Raw genomic sequence first — 24938 nt, forward strand, 5'->3', positions numbered from 1 at the left:
TACTACATTATATGATATAGGCCCTAACTGCTCTTCAAAGTTCAGAGGAAAAGGGGGCGTTCCCTGAGGCCTAGATATTCAGAGAAAGCTTTGTAGAGAAAATGAGACTAGATGTGAGTCTTGAAGGATGGATGGCATTTGACAGGGTAGAATTCAATGAGAGAAAATTACAGGTAGGGACATGGCATAAGCAAAGACTGAGCAAAGCACATTCATGAGATGTGAGCAAACCAGCTCAACTCGTAAAGGAGTTTCTAGTGGATTTCCAGGGGTACAGGTGGAAGGGGCAGGTGAGATCTGAAGAAGTAGGAACTTAACACTGAGGAAGACAAGATTATCACTGTGAGGGAGCAATCTGGGTACCAGCAGGTCTTTGAGGAGAAAGCCCTGTAGTGTTTCAGAGATGTTGGACCAACATTGGAAAAGGAAGACCCTGTAGTCAGAAAAGAGGACCGCTGATGACCTAGGAAAAAAAAACCCAAGCCCTAAGTCCTATTGCATGACTTGGCAAGTCACCCCTATTTCTCTCTTCATCTTTCCCTTCCCGTGGTCAAATTCTCTCAGACCACATCTGTTAAGGGCATCCTATGAAGACTTTATAGTCCTCCTCCCTGTAGAGTTCATTCGAGTTAGTGTTAATAATGATGTTCCTTTTCTACTTGTCAGAACCTATAAATAATCCTCACTAGCTAGAAAGGCATTCGTTGGAGATGGCATTTTCCATCAGCAAATGTACTGCCTAAACCACAGGCCTGTGGATTTGGTGAATGCCCACCTGCCATGTTTCTAGCATCAAAAATGTCATGTTACCTTGTAGTGAAAATAAGAGGACAAACTCATCTGGGGAATAATGAGCTCTCCTAAGGAAATAGTCACAGGTTCGAAATGGGTTGGTGAAACTCAGGTTTGCATGAACTCAGCTGCTTTATTTATTTGAGAGCAGTTTGGTTTCTATATTACAACCATCAATAAAATTAATAATGGGGCAATTTTTTTTCTTTTTTTATTATACTTTAAGTTCTAGGGTACATGTGCACAGTGTGTAGGTTTGTTATATATGTATACATGTGCCATGTTGGTATGCTGCACCTATTAACTCGTCATTTACATTAGGTATATCTCCCAATGCTATCCCTCCCCCCTCCCCCATCCCACGACAGGCCCCGGTGTATGATGTTCCCCATCCTGTGTCCAAGTGTTCTCATTGTTCAATTCCCACCTATGAGTGAGAACATGCTGAGTTTGGTTTTTTGTTCTTGTGATAGTTTGCTGAGAATGATGGTTTCCAGCTTCAACCATGTCCCTACAAAGGACAAGAACTCATCCTTTTTTATGGCTGCATAGTATTCCATGGTGTATATGTGCCACATTTTCTTAATCCAGTCTATCATTGATGGACATTTGGGTTGGTTCCAAGTCTTTGCTATCGTGAATAGTGCCACAGTAAACATACGTGTGCATGTGTCTTTATAGCAGCATGATTTATAATCCTTTGGGTATATACCCAGTAATGGGATGGCTGGGTCAAATGGTATTTCTAGTTCTAGATCCTTGAGGAATCTCCACACTGTCTTCCACAATGGTTGAATTAGTTGACAGTCCCACCAACAGTGTAAAAGTGTTCCTATTTCTCCACATCCTCTCCAGCACCTGTTGTTTCCTGACTTTTTCATGATTGCCATTCTAACTGGTGTGAGATGGTATCTCATTGTGGCTTTGATTTGCATTTTTCTGATGGCCAGTGATGATGAGCATTTTTTCACGTGTCTGTTGGCTGCATAGATGTCTTCTTTTGAGAAGTGTCTGTTCATATCCTTTGCCCACTTTTTGATGGGGTTGTTTGTTTTTTTCCTTGTAAGTTTGTTTGAGTTCTTTGTAGATTCTGGATATTAACCCTTTGTCAGATGAGTAGATGGCAAAAATTTTCTCCCATTCTGTAGGTTGCCTGTTCACTCCAATGATAGTTTGTTTTGCTGTGCAGAAGCTCTTTAGTTTAATTAGATCTAATGGGGCAATTACTAATTGCTAACTACTAACATAGAAATATAAATACTCCATGTTATTATAGACAGGCAGGAAGACAGATGAATAGAGACAAATATATCACTTACAAGTGATAAAAGTGTGATTGGTTTTGTTTTTCCCATTTTACAGTTCAAAATACTGAGACCTGATGAAATAATCATTTTGAGTGGGATCTTACAGTTCCAGAAACAGGTTTCCTGGGCCCTGATTCCCCTGGCCCCAGTTGCCCACCCCACTCCATACTGAATCTTCTTTTTTAATTAGAAAACCTTTTCTAATTATTTTGCCATAGATTGATTCTAGCCGAGCTTGTCTGCTCCTTCCATGTCTCTCCACCTACCTACTGACTTTCCATTTTTTATTGGTATCCAGGATCTGAGCAGTCTCAGGAAAGGTGTGAGTTTGGTACCAGATATTTATTTTTTCCCTTGTAAACCTTGGTGTCTCAGTTCTTTCCTCTGTAGAGAAGTCCCTGGCCACTTGGGCATCTCTTTAAAGGGCATATTACTTAAACAGAGGTGAATTGTGCCTTCCTGTGCTACACACTGAAAGCTTGATTACTTCTCACCTCTGTCACTGCTCTCTGAGTACTTGGTTCCTTCAGAATCTACTTCTTACATGTTTAGGTAAAGCTGAGAGCCCCAAGGGTTTCTGGGTAGTTTTATTGCATTTGAAATACTTTGTAATGGGTTGCAATCTACTCTTGGTTAATGAAGTAGATTCTTATGGAGATCATCATCTTGCCAGTTGAGATTATAGTAGACTTAATAGTGTGTGCATTGTATATTTAAATGAAATCATCCATCTAGGAAGAGTTTATAGGAAGAATTTAGCAATTCTCAGCTAAAAAGCCCAGAACACGTAAATTCATTCATTCATTCATTTAAGATGGAGTCTCACTCTGTTGCCCAAGCTGGAGAGCAGTGGCTTGATCTTGGCTCACTGCAATCTCCGCCTCCCACTTTCAAGAGATTCTCCTGCCTCAGCCTCCTGAGTAACTGGGATTATAGGCACCTGCCACCACGTCCAGCTAATTTTTGTATTTTTAGTAGAGATGGGGTTTCACCATGTTGGCCAGGCTGGTCTCGAACTCCTGACCTCAAGTGATCTGCCTGCCTCGGCCTCCCAAAGTGCTGGGATTACAGGCGTGAGCCACCTCGCCTGGCCATCAGAACACATTTAATACAGGGTACCAATCTAGGGAAAGAAGAAAGGAAGACATTATTACTGCATTTTACCATCCATATGGCAAAGGTACTAGAAGTTAGGTTGGTTTGAACAAATGCTAGATATTTAATAGCAAGTCTGATCCTAGAAATACTATTATTTAAGCCAAATTAGTTTTTAGAGCGACCTGCATTTCCTATAGTTTTTCTCCCAACTTTGCATCTCACCTTCATACCCCTGTACCTGTAAAAAAAATAATGTAAGACAAATTAATTAGCGCACAGGCATTAGACCTGTTCGTACTCTTCCAGAAGGAATGTTTACCTTCTCTAAAAAGATGAGTACTCCAGTTACTCCAAAGCTGGAAATGCTGCTCAAAAACATAATTTGAACAAAAGAAGCCAACCCCCCAAAGAATAAATATTCTATTCTTTCATGCACATAGTTAAACAAGAGGCAAAGCTACTCTCTACTGTTACCTGTCAGAATAATAGTTATTTTAAGAAGAAGGGAGGCAGTCATGGTCCAGAGGGCCACTTTATGTGTTATACTTTATATATTACACTTTGTATGTTATACTTTAATTTTTTAAAGTTTAGGAAAAATATATATGTTACATTGTTGGAAGTAGGCTATGATTGACTTACAGAAATAATTCTCCAATAACTAAGTGTGCCTAACTCCTAACCCCCTGCTTTACCATTCTACATGATGCCTGTCTTTTCCACAGACTACCCTGTTTTTAATTTTTTTAATTAAGGGGGAAAAAGACATAAGAAAGAGTAAATCTATACCACATCTCACCTTGTTCTTTTTCTAGATCCATCCCTGAAATTGCCTTCTTTTCCAAAAACCTGGATTAATTACATGCTATCGTCACAGGAGGACAGATAGTAATATCTGCCTCAGGAGGGACTCACAGTAATTCTCAGTAATGATTTTTAACTCGACCTCATTGGTAGCATTCACTCTTCCAGTCAATTGGAGAAAAAAAAATTTTCTTAAGGAAGGAAAGATGAAGGGAGGGAGAGAAGGATGAAGGGAAGGAAGGGAGGGAGGGAGGTCAGGGGAGGTGGTACCTTTAGCTAAAACTTTCCTGAAACTATTCAGAGGAGGAAGCTGCTGACCCCCACCTGGGAGGGACTGCAGCACTGACCGGCTGGGGGACTGTGCCATCTGCTGGCCGGGCAGCAGGAGGCGCATCCTCACCTTCCTAACCCCGTGCGAGAGGAGTTTTTTGTTGTTTTATCTTGTTTTGTTTTTGTTTTCATTTTTTTCATATATTACATTTGTGTATGTTTATGGGATACACTATAGTTTTCTTTGGTGGACTTTTTTTAAAATTAGTAATTCTGTTCTTTTGTATCACAATAAATTATTACCTAAAAATACTTTTAATAAAAATACTACAAGGACATGGTAAGAAAAGAATTATGAGATCACCACTCCATTTTTTGTGCCTTTGTCATGTAAATGGAGCTTAAATACAGTATGCGGTTTTTCAATAGACTTGTAATTTTAAATTAAAATGCTCACAATGCATCTCAATGGAAATGTCTTTTAGGTTTCTTATCTACTTCCTGAAATAACTAACTGAATTTCTAAGATTCCTTGAATGAAGACAAGAGCTGCTTTGTACCTCATTTAAATTGCATAGCACACAGCCTGTTTTTCTTTTGAATGACTAACTATATAATAGAGATCACTCAGACTGTATTTCCTCTTGTTTTGACTCAGCTGCAGCATTGCTTTTATGTCCAAAAATGTCCATGTTATTTTATAGATGGTCATATAAAAAATGAAGATGGAAAAACCCTTAATGTGTTTGGATTTTATATGTTTTTTATTGCCTGGAATTTCCTTTAATGACAACTAGCAAAACCCAAAAGACAGAATGAGAACTAACTCATATCAACAGAGTGATTGAAATGGAAAAAATAAAGACTTTGCATTTTTAGTTATTGTTGTCACAGGGAATTATAGTGTGTAGCCACAAGATTTTCCACTTTGAGTCTCTGCTATGAAAGGCATACTGACAATCCCATTGTAGGTTTAATTTTGTCTTATTATCTGGCTGTTGTATTCACCAGCTCCACAAAACAATGATTTTTTAAATCTGCCATGCGTGTATTAAGAAATTAAAACACAAAACCAAATAGCCTCTGAATTTGTAACAACTGTTTATGCTCCTTTTCCTGGTAGAAGTTGCCTCATCTGACAATATTCCCAGAGCTGTATGCCAACAAGGCTAGGGTGGCCAAAATAAAATGTTTTGGCATAATAAGCCAATAAATAATTTGAAGCTATGACACCAAAACAGCCATGCTGAATTTTAGCATTAGTCCCAAGGCAGGAAGAAGTCAAAATTGGCCAAGTAGGAGAAAGGGAATAATGTGCTTTTTTTTCCTTTTGGGCTTTCAAGAAAATGTCAAAGGGAAAAAGGAAGAAATTATATTTAAAAGTGCTGTTCATCCTGTCCAGTATATACTAGACCATCAAAAAGTATTAAACTGACTCTATAGGATATTGTAGGGGTAATCATCTGTTGGATGGTTGGCCACATAGCCTTATAAGGGACCTTTCAATCCAAGACTCTAACTTGTGAAAGAAAAAGTCTGTAAGTGACCTTAAATTAGTGGTTCCTAGTGAGAGAGTGGTTTAAAGTCATCTGAGTAGCTTTCTGAAAACATACTACCCTGGGTTTATCTCAGAAAATTCTGATGGTCTGGAATGGAACCCAGGCATCTGCATTTTTTAAAAGCTCTGCAGGTGATTCTAATGCACAGGCCAAGTTGAGAGCCACTGCTTTCAAGGATACCTGCAACTTCCAAAAGTGCCTAGCTTAGAATCCAGAATAATGTGCACCTGAAGAAGCCAACTTTTTTGTCATATAGGTGCAAAATAACATATCCCGATTACATTAGCAGTAAAAGTAAAGAAAGTATTCAAATTAAAGCCATAGAAAACTAGAAACTTCTTAGGTTTTTCCTGCCCAGAATTAAACATTGTATAAACTTGAAATATAATACCTAACTGGGTAATAATTTGGATGCCATGATTTAATCCATTTGACATGCTAAAATTCCTCATTAAAATATTCCAAGTTACCAAAATCACTAATGTTATCATTTTCTGAGAACAGAAAGCTTGCATTTGACTCATATTTCCATACCTCCTCCTCCAACACACACACACACACACACACACACACACACACACACTCATAGAAAAACCTAACAACAGGACCTGATCTTACTGTGTGAAGATATATGCTAAAAAGGGGGAAAGTTAAACTTCACACTGTTACTGATATTAGAGAATACCTTACTTTTTAAAATAATCATATTTTGATTCTACTAAAGAAGCATAATTGCCTACAGGGCCAAAATGCCCATGAGGACAAAGCAGAGAACTTAGAATCCATTTCATGGATTGCCATTCTGGCTCTGCCTCCAGCTCTCCCTATGTGACCCCTATCTCCTATACTTGTTCTCTTCTTGAAAAAACAAAGTTGAGTCAGCCTCAGTAGGAATCGAGAATGTTGTTCCTTCCCATTGGAAATTTTATAACAGCGAGTCAAGGTGAAATACCGTGTCTTAAACCTAGGATGGAGCAAACAACTACTTGGCAAAAAGTAGCAACCATGTAATTATAAAGCACTAGCGGTAAGGATTACTTCAGAGTGGGCTCACTGTAGAATCTTAATGTGATATTGTCCTTTCAGTGCCTGTAAGTGATGGAACATCTGGGTTTTGTTTTTGTTTTTGTTTTTGAGACGGAGTCTCGCTCTGTCACCCAGGCTGGAGGGCAGTGGTGTGATCTCGGCTCACTGCAAGCTCCACCTCCCGGGTTCACACCATTCTCCTGCCTCAGCCTCCCGAGTAGCTGGGACTACAGGCGCCCGCCACCTCCCCGGCTGATTTTTTGTATTTTTAGTAGAGACGGGGTTTTACCGTGTTAGCCAGGATGGTCTTAATCTCCTGACCTCGTGATCCACCGCCTCGGCCTCCCAAAGTGCTGGGATTACAGGCGTAAGCCACCTTGCCTGGCCGGAACATCTTTCTATCTGTTTGTGCTTAGCAATGTTTTTATGCCTGTTTGAGGAAAACCACAGAAAGACTCCAACTTCATTCCATTTTCTTAGAAGCAGCTTCAATTACATATATAACTAACTACTCAGCTGGATATCTAACAAACATGATTTTCTAATTCATACATAAAACTCTGATAGGAAAAGCAGCTAAGATTTTCAAAACCTCTTATTACTGTCTCTTCTGCAAAAAGACTTTTAAACCAGCAATTGAAAAGACATCACAGTGGTACGATTTACTGAGCAGCAACTATTAAGATATGAAAGATACTATCCCAAGCACAGGGATACTGAGTCGGATGAGAAATGATCTCTGCCCTCAAGGCTGCTCCCATTTAGCTGGAGAAACAAGAGAGAACATTAAAAGATAAAAACTGTCACCGTGCAGCACAACATAAGTGGCTAATAAATGGTTCAGGGTCCTAGGAAACGTGGTAGGAGTTCTGGAGAGGGAGTGATCAACCAGAAGCAGGACTCAAAGTCTGAGTGCACCTGAATGAACGTAAGGCATAGCTGGCACAGAAGAGTGGTGGTTATTACAAACAGGACAGCCTGGGGAAGTATCAGTAGTACCGTCAAGAGACAATGGCTGGAATGGGGGCTGGATGCAGGGAAACAGAGAGAGAGAAGGTGAAAGATACAAGTTGGGGCTGCTTCAAATTATCTTGGCCAATGAAATCGGGGTTTTCTTATCTGTGGGCTGTGGGGGACAACACAGATTTTTTTTAGCAGAGGAGTAGAAGCTGAAGGTGTTTTTTCAGAAAGATCTGTCTGGCACTGTTCCCATAATGATTTAACAGGAATAAGGATTAGGAGTAATAAAACTAGCTGATGCTATTTCACAGCACAGTCTATGAATAAATGAGTGGAGGATCTGGACTAGGAAAGTAGCTGTGAAAGTGGAAAGGGCAGTGCGGAAAGTGAGGCCCACTTAGAGAAGTAACAGAACATCGTGACTGATGGACTTTAAAGGGAGAAAACGGGACCAGATCAACACTTTGGAAGATAATTGCAGAACTCCTGTTCTGTGCCCCTGGGGACAATGATGAACAAAATGACTTCAGAAATAACTACCACAATGGCGTGCCTTTGGTAGAATTTTTGGAAAAGAGTTCAAACTCTCCCTGTCACCATGAATTCAGCTCTCCTCATCCACAAAGGAACAAACCATCAAAAATTGGTGGGCAAATGTTGCTGGATTTCACTGACCTAGATTCACATTTTAGGAATGGAGCAGTACTCAGATATGACAGCAGCTCTGGTAGGCATCCGATGCCTAAGCTTGTAAGACATTAATGGGGTTGGCTTCCATTTCAGTTTCCATTGGCAGCAGTGGAATCAGTGCTCACTCAAGTCTGGAGTCTCTGTCCTTTACCCTTTTCCATTTTTTTTCATCTGTTACTCTCTCTCAAGGCCCACCAAAAAAATCATCTTAAAAACGTTTGCATGCCTTCCATCTCTAGCAGTGTCAGATTGTTTCTTGGCTGAATTGATTTGGCAAAAGATTAAAAAAAAAAAAGGATGATTTCTGTCTCATGGGCTGAGATCGTACATCACAGCATGACCTATGTGATACTCTCAGCCATGCCAACACCAGTACCTTTGGTGTTGAAGGGATTAGGAAACGTGTCAGTTGAGCTGGAAGGAGGAGGGTTTTGAGTTTTGGGTTACTGTTTCTCTGTGGAAATCACATGTATTAAATGCTGTAGGTGTTGATAAGTATCCTATTGCTTGGCTGAAGGTTAATAAAGCATAGGGTGAAACATAGACCCTAAATTAGAAGTGACATTTTGACCGTTAATTATTCTGCAGCCTCTAGGGAAAACTTCCCCACTACATGACACAATACTAGAATTTGGATCATCCTTAGAAATACTGACATGCAAAAGAAACACATTAAATTTTCTACAACCCTCCTGCAAAACCATCCCACTACCATTGCCCTGCTCTTAATCACCTACTATTTTTCCTTGTTTTCATCTTTCAAAATGTTGTATTTGTCCAATAATCTTTAAGAATATTTCTAAATCTCATTTTCTCAGTTATGGTTCTGTTGCTGCTGTTGGGTCCCCATATTACTCATCACACTGTCTGCAAATGTTAAAGGTAGCTTTGGAGATAGATTACAGCAGCCATTCCCTTTATCTCTTCCCAAAGTGGGACCAAGTTTAAACCTGTGACCACATACTCAGAGGTGACTCACCATTATAGGATTCCAAAAACAACAACGAAAAACAATTAGGAGCTAAATGAAAAGCGCTGAATCTATTACAGTTTTTGTATGTTTCCTAATCACTTATTTCTTTTTTATCCACACCCTGGCAAATGATAAGAACTCAATAAAGTTCAGCTACTACTAGTCATATTATCAATAGCAGCAACAATATGTGTTAGGTGTGAACATCATATATATATATATATATATATATATATATATATATATATACATATATATATTTTTTTTTTTTTTGAGACGGAGTCTTGCTCTGTTGCCCAGGCTGAGTACAATGGCACGATCTTAGCTCACTGCAATCTCCGCCTCCTGGGTTCAAGCAATTCTCCTTCTTCAGCCTCCTGAGTAGCTGGGATTACAGGCATATGCAACCATGCCCAGCTAATTTTTGTTTTTGTTTTTTTAGTAGAGATGGGGTTTACCATGTTGGCCAGGCTGGTCTTGAACTCCTGACCTCAAATGATCCCCCACCTCTGCCTCCCAAAGTGCTGCAATTACAGGCATGAGCCACCACACCCAGCCAGATCATATTAATTTGAATAGTATAAGTTAGTGGTCCTCAAACTTTAATGTACCCAAGAATCACACACAGTACACATTTAAAATGTACATCCCATTCCTGGGGTTCACCGCTGGAAATTCTGATTCAGCAAGACTGGGAACCATGGTGTGATTCTGATGCAGGTAATCCATACGCTGTGAGAACACTGGCTGTGTCTGGAGTTCACCAGATGTCAGTTCCTACATGAGGGCAGGGAGAGAAAATCTATTCCTAAAGTAAATTGTTATGTCCTTGAACAGAAAATGTCACCTAAAATCATTCAGAATAATATCATATTGAGTAAAATACCTGGCACTTTAGAGAAATAGCTCTCATATGAAGGAAAATCAGGCATAACTCCCCTAGATTACTGAAATACAAGTGCTTATGAAATGCTAACTTTTCTCTAAAATGCTGTCTTTTTAGAAAGAAATGCCTACAGAATGAAAGATTTTCATTTATCACATTTTCCATATAGTGCCTTTCTCTCTGTTGATAACGTATGTATATTAAAATACAATGAATCTGCAGTGAGTTTTTATTATGCTCATTCTCATTAGGCACACAGTCCCTCAGAAATAGAGAAAAGTCTGCCTTCCTTCCCAGCTAAGAAGTCCTGTGGTATGATACTAAATACATGATACTAAATTCTACAAGAAGGAATAGTGGCAGGAGGAAGGAAACCCAGATCTCTGTTTGGGGGAGAAGTTTGTCTCGTCCCATCCCTGAAGCTTGTTAGAGAGAATTTGAGAAAGGTCTCTGGAGAGCAACCAAAGCTGATGAAAGTTGGCAGTTCAGTGACTGGTGTGGATTGCACAGAAGGATAATGCAAAAGTGTGGACTGGCAGCTCTTTTCTCTTCATTGAAGGCAGAGCTCTGAGTGAGTGTGTCTTTTAAAGGAAATTGCATCAGGAGACTTTAGGAGGGTTTTCAGAGTTATTAAAATGGATAGACTATGAAGGAAAGGGGACTTTAACTTTTTGAAAAAATTAATTTTATTGGCCGGGTGCGGTGGCTCATGCCAGGACTTTGGGAGGCCAAGGCGGGTGGATCACGAGGTCAGGAGTTTGAGACCAGCCTGGCCAATATGGTGAAACCCCATCTTTACTAAAAATACAAAAATTAGCTGGTCATGGTGGTGTGTGCCTGTAGTCCCAGCTACTTGGGAGGCTGAGGCAGGAGAATTGCTTGAACCCAGGAGGCAGAAGTTGCAGTGAGCCAAGATGGCACCACTGCACTCCAGCCTGGGTGACAGAGTGAGACTACATCTCGGAAAAAAAAAAAATAGTTTTATTGCAACATAATTTCTTTACAATAAAATTACAATTTTAAATGGATAATTCAATGAGTTTTGACAAGTGTATGCAGTTAAGTCCAATAGAGCTTTAACTTTTCATATTTGAATCTTTTACAAGATGCACTTGTAATAGTGTGATAATTTAAAAACATGTTTTTAGAAGAACTGTTTGACATTGTATAATCACACCTCACCTCATAAAAGCAGCTTACAAAGATACATAAGTACAGCAAAATAGCATAACTAAAAATAGAAGGGAAAGATGATATAAAACAAGAAACAAGAATAAGGATTTTAATTGGAGCTGAGTTAGAGAATACACACCATCTATTGATCATATGGTTTTTGTCCTTCATTCTGTTGATGCAATATATCATGTTTATTAATTTATGTATGTTGAACCATCCTTGCATCCTTGCACCTTTGGGATAAATCCCACTTGATCATGGTGTAATATCTTTTTGATTTGCTGTTGGATTTGGTTTGCTAGTATTTTGTTGAGGAGTTTTGTGTCTATATTCATCAGGGATATTGGCCTGTAGTTTTCTTTTTTTGTTGTGTCCTTGTCTAGTTTTGGTATCAAGGTAATCCTGGCCTCATAAAATGAGTTAGGAAGAATTCCCTCCTCTTATTTGGATCTATTCTCGTTTCTTCTTGGTTAGTCTAGCAGTTTATCAATTTTGTTTATTTTTTCAAAAAAACAACTTTTAGTTTCATTGATCCTTTGTATTATTTTTTAACTCTCTATTTCATTTCATTCTGTTTTGATCTTTATTATTTCTTTCCTTCTACTAGTTTTGTGTTTGGTTCTTGCTTTTCTAGTTCCTTGAGGAGCAACATTAGGTTGCTTTTTCTGAAATCTTTCTACTTTTTTAATGTTGGCATTTGTTGGTATAAACTTCCCTTGTAACAATGCTTTTTCTGTATCCCACAGGTTTTGGTAAGTTGTGTTTCCATTTTCACTTGTTTCTGGAATTTTTCTTTCTTTCTTTCTTAATTTCTTCATTGACCCCGTAGTCATTCAGGAGCATGTTGTTTAATTTCCATGTATTTGTAGTTTTCAACATTTCTCTTATTGCTGATTTCTTGTTTTATTCCATTATGGTCTATGAAGAGAATTGTTATGATTTTGATTTTTTAATATTTGTGGATACTTGTTTGGGGCCTAATTTTGATTTTTTAACATTTGTCGATACTTGTTTGGGGCCTAATATGTATCCTGAAGAATGTTCTTGATGGCTGATAAGAAGAATGTGTATTCTGCAGCTATTGGATGAAATGTTCCATAGATTTTTGGTACATTTGGTCTAAAGTGCAGTTTAAATCTAACTTTCTTTGTTCACTTTCTGTCTTTTGCTGAGAGTGGAGTGTTGAAGTCCCTAGCTATTATTGTATTGGAGTCTGTCTCTCCCTTTAGATCTAATGACATTTGTTTTTTATTTTATTTTTGAGACAGGGTCTCGCTTTGTCACCCAGGCTGGAGTACAGTGATACAATCTTGGCGCACTGCAACCTCTGCCTCCCAGGCTTAAGCCATCCTCCCACCTCAGCCTTCCAAGCAGCTGAGACTACAGGCATGCACCACCATTCTCAGCTCATTTTTGTATTTTTTGTAGAGATGGGGTTTCACCATGTTGCCTAGGCTGGTCTTGAACTACTGAGCTCAAGTGATCCACCCACCTCAGCCTCCCAAAGTGCTGGCTGGGATTACAGATGTGAGCCACCATGCCCAGCCAACATTCGCTTTTTATATCTGGGTGCTTCAGTGTTGGGTGCATATATATTTAGAACTGTTATATTCTCTTGCTTAATTGATCCATTTGTCATTACATAATAACCTTCTTTGTTTCTTTTTACTGTTTTTCATTAAAAATCTGTTTTATCTGATATAAATATATCTACTCCTGCTTGCTTTTGGTTTGTTTGTGTGGAATATTTTTTCTGTCCCTTTACTTTCAGCCCATGTTTGTCTTTTTATAGGTGAAGTGAGTTTCACTAGGCAGCATATAGTTAGGTCATGGGTTTTACAAAAATATTTTTTAATAACCCTCATTACTTTGGATAGGTCACGGGTTTTTTAATCCACTCAGCCACTTCATATCTTTAAGTTAAAAATTTAAGCCATTTACATTCAAGGTTATTATTGATATTTGAGGACTTATTCCTGTTATTTAATGGTTTTCTGGATGTTTTATATATCCTTTGTTCTTTTCTTTCACTCTTACTGTTTATCATTGTGGTTTGGTGGTTTTCTGTAGTGGTAACATCTGAATCCTTTCTCTTCCTCATTCGTGTGTTTGCTCTGCCAATAAGTTTTATACTTTTGTGTGTTTTCATGATGGAAGGTATTGTTCTTTCACTTCCAGGAATAGGACTTTCTCAAGCATTTGTTGGAGGGCTGGTCTCTTGGTGATGAATTCCCTCAGTTTTTGGTTGTTTGGGAAACTCTGAATTTGTCCTTCATTTATGAAGGATAATTTTACTGGATGGATATAGTACCCTTAATTGGCAGTTTTTTTCATTCAGCACTTTGAATATATCATCCCATTTTCTTCTAGACTGTACAGATTAGAAATGTGCTGTTAGTCTGATGGAGACTTCTTTGTATCTAGATGCTATAGTAATCCATTCTCACATTGCTATAAAGAACTACCTGAGAGTAGGTAGTTTATAAAGAAAAGAGGTTTAATTGACTCACAATTCTGCAGGTTGTACAAGAGGCATGGCTGGGAGGCCTCAGGAAACATAATCATGGTGGAAGGGTAAGGAAGCACCTTCTTCACATGGTGGAGCAAGAGGAAAAGAGAGTGAAGGGGGAAATGCCCACACTTTTAAGCCATCAGATCTTGTGAGAAATCACTATCATGAGAACAGTAAGGGGGAAATCTGCCCCCATGACCAATCATCTCCCTCCAGGTCCCTCCCCCAACATTGGGAATTACAATTCAACATGAGATTTGGGTGGGGACACAGAGCCAAACCATATCAGATGTTTTTCTCTTGCTGTTTTTAGAATTATTTGTCTTTGACTTTTTACACTGTATTAGTCCATTTTCATACTGCTTTAAATAACTGTCTAAGACTGGGTAATTTATAAAGGAAAGAGGTTTAATTGACTTACAGTCCTGCAAGGCTGGGGAGGCCTCAGGAAACTTAGAATCACGGTGGAAGGCAAAGGGGAAGCAAAGCACCTTCTTCACAAGGCAGCAGGAAGGAGAATGAATGCAGGAGGAACTACCAAACACTTATCAAACCATCAGATCTCATGAGAACTCACTCACTATCATGAGAACAGCATGTGGGGAACCGTCCCCGTGATCCAATTACTTCCCCCTGGTCTCTCCCTAGACACCTGGGGGTTATGGAGATTATAATTCACGATGAGAATTGGGTGGGGACATATCAGACTGTTTGACTATAATATGCTGGGGAAAAGATTTTTTGGGGTTGTATCTATTTGGGAATCTTTGAGCTTCCTGTTTCTAAATCTCTTGCTAGACTTAGGAAGTTTTAAGGTATTATTTTGTTAAATTGTTTTTCTATGCCATTAAACTTCTCTCACCCTTGGGAACACCCAAAATTCAAATATTTTGTTGCTTTATGGTGGCCCATAGGTCACACTGGCTTTCTTCTTTCTTATTTTTTTTTCTTCTTTTTAAAGTTCTGAAATTCTTCTTGATTTAGTATCCTGTTGAAGTTCTCATTGCATTTTTTATTTCATTCATTGAATTCTTCAGTTTCAGGATTTCTCTTTGGTTCTTTTTTATATGTCTATCTCCTTGGTAAATTTCTCATTCATATCCTGAGTTGTTTTTTAAATTTCTTTTTATTGTTTATCTGTGTTCTCTTGTATATCATGGAACTTCCTTAATGTTGTTATTTTGAATTCTTTTTCAGGCACTTCATAAATTTAGTTTTTATTGGAATCTGTTTCTGGAGAATTATTATGTTCCTTTGGAAGTGTCATATTTCCTTGCTTTTTCGTATTTCTGTGTCCTTTCATTGATATCTGTGCATCTGGTGTAACAGTCACTTCCTCCAATTTTTTAGATTGGCTTTCATAGGGGAAGACATTTTCCTGTAGATGGATCTATGGTGTTGGTTGGTTAGGGCACTTTTGCTTTTATTCTGGGCATATATAGTGGTGTAGTCTCCATAGGATTTCTTTGGCTATATACCATCAGTGGTGTCTATGATTTCCTCAGTGGCATAGGCTGCAGTTGTTAGTGGAGGTTATGCTGAGGTTTTCCTGGGGATAGGACGCCAGGTGGGCCAGTCCTCAGGCCCTGCTGTTGGCAGCGGCAGACCAAGCATGCCTGTTCTTGGGTCCCAGGGTGGCATATGTGGGCGCCAGTGTTAGCAAGTCCAGACGGGCTGATTTTGGGGCCTCCAGGCAGCTTTCTTGGGTGCTGGTTATGGCAGCAGTGTGCCAGATGACTGGATGAGTCCTCAGGCTCCCCATGGGCACTCACTGATATTAGCAGTGGCTGCAATGGGCTGGGCAGCCCAGTCCCCAATCCTCCAGGTAGTGCATGCAGAAGATTGCCAGCAGTGGTGGTGGTGGCAGGCTGGGCAGGCCTATTCTCAGGTCCCGGGAGGATTGCCCAGATGCCAGCTGTGGTAGTCAAGGTGAGGCAGTCCCCCAGCCTCCAGACAGCATGCTTGGGTTTCAGCAGCAGGTTTTCTGGACCTTTGTTAGGCACCCTGATGGCATGCATGTGCACCTGGGTCAACCAATGGGGAGGGGCAATCCTTAGGCCCCCAGGCAATGTGCTTGGGCATTGAGGGAGGACAGGGGTGGTGCCAGGCCAGACAGGCCTATTCTCAGGCCCCACATGGGGCCCTTGGACCCAGGCTGTGGTGAACAAGGCTGAGCAATTTCCAAGCCCCAGACGGTATGCTCAGGTGGCTATGGCAATGGTGGCAGCCTGACCTCAGGACACATGCTAGTGTGAAGTAGCCCTTCTACTGTGGGAGCAGGGTTTTCTCTCATTGACAGTGGCCCCAGGAAGTCAGGTTTCATGCTCTGGGAAACACGTGCTTCAGCTCCCTTTGTCCCAGGATCACCCTCCCCAGTGTGCAGTACAATGTGTGGGCTAGAGTTCTGGAGACCCTGCCACTCTACTGTGTCCAGCCTGCATTGCACCCTCCAGCGCTCTGTTAGTGGGGCTCCAAGGATGTGAAGATACAGGGGTTGCTGGGTCCCAGGGCACAATGCAGTCTGGTGGGAAATGGGCTCTCTAACTGGCTCTTTATCTGTCCAGGACTAAGTGGGTACATGGGACCCGAGTGGGCTCCCTCTCTGGAGCAATGCTGCCACACGGACCCTGGGAATACCAATTTCAGGGTCCTTGGGGTTTGAGAGACTCTTACGACTAGGATTTCGGGAGTCAGCATGGGAACATGGACCACTGGGAATCTCTCACTTACCCTTTCCTCTCACTAGGGACCCTCTCTGGGCTCCCAGCTGATTCCAGCCAGGCTGTCTACCTTGCCTTCCTCTCCTTCAGTATCTCAGGTGTTTTCTGTCACTTCTCTGCTGAATTCCAGCATTCTCTCTTAGATGTCTATTCAAAGTATGATTATCTACTTGCTATTTTGGCTCTTCTTTGCTGGGGAAACAGGTGTCCAGTGCCTCTAGTCAGTCATCTTAAAGCCCCTCTCAGGCAGTGTTCATTTTGAACTAGTCTGTGGAAAGACTATAAAACATGAAAATATGCTATCAGTTTTAGAATGTTATCCATAGCTATATTGGCTCAGCCTTAAAAAGACCTCCAGGGCTTGATGCTGGTATGTTGTCAGGCTCTCGATACACTCTTGATGGATGGATAAATCAATAAATGATTTTAGATATGCAGTAGCAATGAAGAGTGTACTTGGGCATCATATATTGTATCAATAGACTCTATAGTCAGTTGTTTTTAATATTGATTTAGCTTTGATATGTTAAGATGGGTGCATTATGTTATATATATACATATATATGAATATATATATATGAATATAAAGATCAATTATGAGTGACCCAAAAATGTGCTTTGAATATTCCCTAAACATCTCTGACTACCTTTTATATACCTTTGCTTCAGAGTTTGACCAATAAGTTCTAAATTGTTCCATGAAACAACATAGCCCAGGATTTTTTAAAACATAATTACCGTTATACAAAGAAAGTATGAGTAAGAAGCAAGAGAATGGAGTGGGCTTTCAGTCGTTTGGATGAGAAAATTCCCAGAAATGTTGGGAACTGCCGGAAATGCCTGGTTGTTAATGCAGCTTGCCATGCAGATTCTCTTGGGCTGAAAGCCAGACAATTCCCACTCTATTTTGTGACAGCTCCACCCTGGGGAGCAAGGCCAATTCCTCCAACCAGCAGCTGCATAACAGACCATGACAGTGTGGCCACAATGATTCTCAGAGCTATTTCCTCCCTACAGCTGCGTGCCTTCTTCGTTAAGGAGTTGCCTGTGATAAAAGTGAGGTTGACTGTCTTTTTACTGCTAGCATACTCTTCATGTGCTTGTCCTGCCTTAAATGAGATTTTCATCTCCTGAAGGCATCTCTTTCCTTTTCCCACCTCACACTGCCATTGTGCTGAGCCTGAAGGGGGCATACCATAAAAGATTGTTGAACAGAGCTGACCACCAATTGATCTAATCCCAATAATAATCACTCAAATTAGTTTCCATAAAGTGGAATCATTCCTTTGGCAAAATTCAGAAAGGGCATTCAGAACGGCAACTTGGCTTCTCAGATCTTTCCCCCAAATCCTGTAGAACTCATTTGTATCATTCAGAGTTGAGTCTGGGGCCTCTCAGGATATCGAGTAATCTGTTCTTAGCGAAAGGAATTTATGGTGACGTGTGGAGGGTTTAGGTGTGTCTCCTTTCCATTCTGGCTTGAGACACAGTGAGAAGCAGGAAGTACAGTCCCTGGGGTTGGAAAAACACTACATACAGCACTAGAGCAGTACCACCTCCTCCATGCTTTTTTAGGAAAAAAATGTTGGAACACAGAACTAAACGGCCCAACAGCTACATTCTCGGGATATTTGAAATGGTGCTCATCTTTTAACAAAGCCTCTGTGCATCCACAAAGGGGAAACAGAACCTGTTCCTTGGCCTCACTGTTGCTCAGTCCTCAGGAGACTGAGCTCTTTAAGGTGATGCCCTACCAGGCAGGATGTGTGAACACATCCTCACAGTGCCCATTAGGGTGTAAAAAGGGAAAGATATTCAAGAGCGACACAGCCTTCCTGCATCTTTCTCTGCATGTTCCCTACTGAATGGCCAGCACCCTGTCTTGTGTACATACATGAGTCTCCTGAACCCAGCTACAAATAAATGGTAAGCTTATTCAGACAATAACAACATACAAGAGAAAGGAAAATAATTACTCTGACAGGAAAGGAGAGATCTGTTCTTTGTCCCAAAAGACAAAATCTCTTTGTGTTTATAATAAGCACCTTTAGCATTTTCAAGGGGGAAAAGCATATTTCTTGTTTGTTATCTGCAGTTACCACTTCATACATCCCTTTCATTTAGAAAGGCTACACCTGACATAACTTTTGTAATTTTTTTCAGTTAAGCAGAACTACTCACTGCTCCAAATGGGGCCTGTTCATTATTAAAAGTCATTTCTTTGGGCATATTCTTAAACCTGTCTTAAAATGATAACCGTGGAGTCTTGATAAATTAATTTAAAAGCTTCTGCTAAGGTAGCTTTGTTGGGGTTTTGTTAAGACATTTATTTTAAGAGTAACTCTCAGTAGAATTTATCAGTGAATTACTTCATATATTCTCAGCATTAAATTATTTCCCCACTAAAGATATAATTCCTTTCCTCCCAGTAATGAAGAATTGAAACTGTCCTCAAATAATTCTAAATTAGATACTGGCCTTTATGTTAGTAAGTATAGGAATGTCCCCACCAGAAGCTTTAAATGATAAAAATAAGGCTCAGAAAAGGAAGAAGCATTAAAGAGTGAAGAGTGATTAGAATTTCAAATACATGCCAGTAACTGAAGAACAATTCAAATAGGAACCAAGTAGGGGAGAGGATTGTTCACTCAAGGAGGTGAGGTTGGGGGATAGGGCAGAGCATGGAAACAGCTGAAGTCAACTGGACAGGCCCTGTCACTCCAGTGACACGTGGTACTTTCTGAGATGGGCACAACCTTGGAGATTTTAGTTTGTTTCCTCACTGGTAAACAAGAAGTCAGCACTGATAACAATCCCTGAGAACACTTCCTCTGGAATGTATGACATTCCATGCTTCTGCTTTGTAGTCACCACCGGACATGCATGAGTCACGCTGAAAGGTGGGGAATTTGCCCAGACCGCTAGATCCAGTGAATAAAGTCAGGCCTAGGAGATGTAGTCTTGCCATGCTGCTTTCTCTTTCAACTCATCTGGTACTAAGAGACATGGGTGATTTATTTGTCTGTGGATAAAGAGTACAATGAAGCATCTGCAGACCACAAATTAAACTGGAAAACCAACTGGCAGTTATCTGGTGATGATGAGTGGTGGGAGCACTTAGCCTGAATGTGTGGGCCAAAATATGCCACACACAGTTCTCCCAATTGCTTAGAAAAGTAAGTCAATGGGAGTAATAGATTTTCTAGATTTTGTTTTGTTTGTGTCTAGGTTGACCAGGTAGCAGTGGTTGTGTATACATGTTGTAAGGATCTCTCTGAGGTCCTCAAACCACTGGGGTCCTACTTAGTAAACCTCTGGCTCAGAGAACTGCCTCCCCAGTTGTCTGGAAGAAATTCTGAACTTCTTGGGTAAACTAGGTCCAATTCGTGTGACAGGATGACTGTCCAGTTCTGACTGCAAACATGAGCAGACTGGCCATCTTGTTCTACCCTCAACAGCACATAATAAGCAGAGATTTAGACATAGTGGAATCCCATTCCCTGCACCTGGAAAAAAGCACATTTGTGAGACTGATCAAAAGCTATTGTCTAGAAGCTTCACAAATCCTAACTGCCACCTTGCGTATCGAGGCAGCCCTACTCTACTATGAAGAAGTCAATCTGCCCATTGGGTTTATGGACTATTTTACTAAATTGGGGTCACAACCTGACAGAGGCTTATGTGTTCAGTTTGATATACACAAAAGTTTTTCTTTTCTTTCTTTCTGTGAATGTCCTTAGGTGCCACGTACTCTGTAGGTAATTCCAGGTCCACCCCCCTGTTGTCTTACTTTGTCATCCAGAGTCATTTGAGTTAGGACCATAGAGTATAGTGCCCTTCTGTATGGCTTTGAAAAACAGACAAACCTTGGCCTCGTTGATTTTAGCCATGTTTTTTCACATTAAAAATAATGAATTGTATTTCTATTTCCAGACATAGACCATACCTTGTTTCTCTGAGGGAATCCAATTGTTTACCCATGTGATTGACCACAGTTCATCACAGTGCCCTCCTGAGGTTCTCCATAGCTTTTAAAAAGGTGAAAGGAATGAAGAAATGAACCAGTTAGTGCGAACATATTTTGGTCACCTGCTATATGTCAAGTGACTTGCAAGAAACAAAGAGGGAAGTGAACTGACTTTTATTACACATTTAATATCTGCTAGAAGCTTGTGCTAAGCATTTTATGTACATTATCTGTTTTGGGTTTTTTAAAAATAATCTTCAGAGTTACCCTGTGGAGGATAGGTATAGCATTCCCATCCCATTTTACTGCTGAGGGAATTGAGGCTCACAGGGCATACGTGACTTTCCCAAAGTCACACAATTAGTGTGTGGCTGAGCAAGGCTTCAGACCCAGACCTTTCTGACTCTGAAGCCCATGCTCTGTCCACCTCATTATGCCTGGATCTGCATTCAAGGAGGTAGCAATCTGGTTGAAGAGAGCGAAACTGCACAAAAACTCATAGTAAAATTTGTCCTTATTCCAAAAAGCTTGGGAACTTTGTAGCAATTATCTCTCTAGGGGATCTAGGTAGAAGGGATGCTAAGCCTGCAACACTACTAGATTACATGTTAACGTAGGCCTTAGAAAGAAGGAAGCTGAAGAAGTAATTGTGAGAATATGGTGGGTCTAGTCTTTTGTGGTTTTTAAGACTAAGGATTAGACTCTAAGACAGATTATCTGTGGCTCAGGCTGGAGTGCAGTGGCACTATCTCGGCTCGTGGCAACCTCTATGATCTTCCCACCTCAGCCTCCTGAGGAGGTGACTACAGGTGTGTGCCACCACACCCAGCTAATTTTTTTGTAGAGACAGGGTTTCGCCATGTTGCCCAGGCTGGTCTCAAACTCCTGGGCTCAGGCGGTCTTCATCTGTTCCCTCGCACACAATAATAAATGGAAGCTGCTATTATTGTGTTTTGAAAGCAGCCAAAAAGAAAATCTGCATAAGAAGAACTAAATTGCAATTTGTAACAAAAGAGCTACTTGGGTCTATTTTTTCATTCTCTCAAGCTTCTCATATTATTTCTGGGCATATCCATTTTATAAAGGGCTAAATTGAATATGTTGTTAATTTTCTTAGAAAAATTAATCTTTAGGAGTGTCTTTAACTTAATTGCCCACATGTTGGATTAGATCTAAGGTTTCTAATCAGGGCTGTAAAGAAAGACCCACTCCATAGGTGATCCCCTCTATGGGCCTATCCCTTCAAGAACAATTTAAATTCAAAAGTGCAAGAGAGCTGTCCAGTTAAGTCCTTTACCTATACCAGACTTTAGCAGGTCATAACAGGATTACATACAAGAGAAGAATTAATGGTACTGCCAGAGAATAAATAATAAGTATCAAGTGAATGTGAAAAAGTAGGTGTTATGTAGTTTGTAGTTGGTAGTTTGCTGCTACAGAAGTTGAGAAAGAGCAAAGTGAGATGATTAAGAAACATTTTGAGTTGCACAGATCTGGGTTTGAATCTACCTATATGACCTAAAGCAAGTTATTTGACCTCTCTCAGTGCAGTTTCTTCATCTGTAAAATATAATTTTGAGATTAGATAATAAATGTAAAATGTTTGGCATGGTGTCCTGCTAGTTCTTATTGTAATATAATTATCTATTTTTCTGTCAGTTTCCTCCACTAAACTGTAATCTTGGAAAACTGGGTCTGTGTCCTGTTCATCTGTATGTCTCAGCCTTTCATACAGTGCTTAAGCTCATCCCCATTCCTGATGTTTCCTTCCAAGTGAAGGGTATTCCATTATGGGATTGCTCTTGGCCTCTCTCCACCCTTGACATATTCCACACTAGAAGTGAATGATTTACCTGACTGGTGAGTCAGGAAGGGCTTACTGTGTGCCACTCTTAGGAATGAATTTTCTACAGGAAGCATGCTGTCTCTCTTCTGCTTTTCATACCATAAATCTTACTATCCAGTGCCCCCATGACTGAGTGGGCATGCCTGCCTAGTAATATGAAGCACATTTCCATACAAACACTGAAAAGTAAAAGTAGATGGGACCATAAAGGTAGATTAGAACCAGATTGTGGAAAAGATCATATTATACCTTCCTAGCATGACATTTCAGCAGATTCCTTAAAACTGTATGGATATTGATAAAGAGTAGAAAGAGTCTACATGACTAAACCCCAAATAATATTTGTTTTTGTGGGATTTTTTTAAATTTGGATATTCTTGTTGTTAGGGGGAGGAGTGTTGTTTTTTGAGAGTTTTGATTATGTTGAGGAAGTAAGGATGAGGTATCAAAATTTTAAATTTTGTGCAGAGTTCATTTTTGTGTTGTTTTTAAAGTTATTTTATGCTAGGATACTAATAAGTTCATCATTTGAAGAATAGACCTGCCAAGTAGGTTTTTTTTTTTTTCTCTCCAGTTGTGGTCCAGGGAACCTCTGCCTCAAAATTATCTGTAGGGCTTCAAAATGCAAAATTCCTATGCCTCACCCAAAATTTGCCAAACCAGCTTTCCCTAAGGGTGAGGCCTGGGAATATGATTTTCTCATTCTCCCCAGGTGGCTTTTATGCTCATTGTATTAAGGCCAGCACCTGCCAATGAACAGGTGAATTCAGTTTAAAAGTATATGGAAGAGCAAAGTGTGTGTGTGTGTGTTACACACACATGTGTGGTGTTACTGATTAATCAGATTCACATTATTGACTATTCTGATTACTGGTATGGCCCTTCTTTCCTATAGAGGAGGCAGCCCTGCTTAGCCAAAGACCAAAGATATCAAAACCCCTGCTGGGCCTTACATGTGGCCATTTTGCATCTTACTGATAGGTCTTACGAACAAAGACTAGAAAAATAATAGACAGTTTTAAAACCTTAAAAGAAAAGAGAGACAAACACATACTTTTGAAGAACAACAAAAACCCTTGCGATTCTTCCAGAGACTCATAGCTTAATCAAGTTTTCCTTGTCTGGTTCTAAGTGACTGGAGGTAATAGATGGGAATTTGAACAGAGGAACAGCCTAAAGTGTCAGTTCCAAGCTTGTATCCTACCACACTGCCTTCCTTCTGTTTGAAAATGTGGGGAGATACTCTTCTTAGGCCTGCTTTGTTTCTCTTTATAGATCATGCAACAGATGAGTGACCACCGCTACGACAAACTCACTGTGCCTGATGACATAGCAGCAAACTGTATATATCTAAATATCCCCAGCAAAGGGCACGTCTTACTGCACCGAACCCCGGAAGAGTATCCAGAAAGTGCAAAGGTAAAACAATATCCCTTCTGGCTACTGCAGCTGGGTCGGCCTCCCTGGGGATTTTTTCATAATGGAGTGACCAATAGGAGCCTCCTTTTCCTGTATACATATCAAACAATTAAGAAAAGAAAGGATAATACAATTTAGGGCACAAGGAAAATGTGTTTCACTTTTCTCATTCGTGTCATTGCTCACTAATGCATGCATAGTAATTGAGATGATCATGCCGGGTATTCAAAGCTTTTCAAATAAATACTCAGATTTTCAAATAAGTACTCACCCAAGTCTATGCCCCAGCTCTGATTAAATGTACTTTCCCACCCTCAGATACTCATTAAGCATGAAGACCTACAATTAGATGGTCAACGGTATCATTGTTTTCTGACAGATCTGAGCTGCCCCTCAGAAAAGGGCAGCTTTTCTTTTTATTTTTTTATTTATTATTGTTATTATTATTATTATTATTTTTGAGACAGGGTCTCACTCTGTTACCCAGGCTGGAGTGCTGTGGCACGATCTTGGCTCACTGCAACCCCACCTCCCGGGCTCCAGAGATCCTCCCACCTCAGCCTCCTGAGTAGCTGGGACTACATGCATACACCACCACAACCTGGCTAATTTTTATATTTTAATAGAGATGGGGTTTCGTTATATTGCCCAGGCTGGTATCAAATTCTTGAGCTCAAGCAGTCTGCCTGTCTGGGCCTCCTAAAGTGCTGGGATGACAGGCATGAGCCACCATGCCCAGTCCTTTTTTTTTTTTTTTTTTTTTTGAGACAGGATCTTGCTCTGTTGCCCAGGCTGGAGTGCAGTGGCATAATCATGGCTTACTGCAGCCTCAAATTCCCGGGCTGAACAATCCTCCTACTTCAGCCTCCCGAGTAGCTGGGACTACAAGCATGCACCATTATACCTGGCTAATTTTTTATTTTTTGTAGAGAC

The 24938-nt window shown here is 40.2% G+C and overlaps 1 protein-coding gene and 1 long non-coding RNA gene across 8 annotated transcripts in view; one reads left to right on the top strand and one right to left on the bottom strand.

Annotated features, from left to right (window-relative positions):
* Positions 1-24938, top strand: part of DDAH1 (dimethylarginine dimethylaminohydrolase 1) — a 266430-nt gene that overhangs the window by 236198 nt on the left and 5294 nt on the right. For all 6 annotated transcript variants that reach the window (XM_063718593.1, XM_063718601.1, XM_063718596.1 and 3 more), the window contains one exon: positions 23862-24005. In XM_063718593.1, the coding sequence (XP_063574663.1) occupies positions 23862-24005 (144 nt within the window). The remainder of the gene's footprint in view (positions 1-23861; positions 24006-24938) is intronic.
* LOC129050239 (uncharacterized) overlaps positions 777-24938 on the bottom strand; it is a 71322-nt gene continuing 47160 nt past the window's right edge. The window contains exons 3-4 of one of the 2 annotated variants that reach the window (XR_010138246.1): positions 20720-20801; positions 777-3222 (exon numbers count right to left, since the gene is read on the bottom strand). This is a non-coding gene — a long non-coding RNA (uncharacterized LOC129050239). Of the gene's footprint in view, positions 3223-19770; positions 20280-20719; positions 20802-24938 lie in introns of those variants that run through there. The other variant, XR_008513854.2, reaches the window with a different exon arrangement.

The sequence above is a fragment of the Pongo abelii genome, chromosome 1 (assembly GCF_028885655.2).
Source record: "Pongo abelii isolate AG06213 chromosome 1, NHGRI_mPonAbe1-v2.0_pri, whole genome shotgun sequence".
In the NCBI taxonomy this organism is placed as follows: domain Eukaryota; kingdom Metazoa; phylum Chordata; class Mammalia; order Primates; family Hominidae; genus Pongo; species Pongo abelii.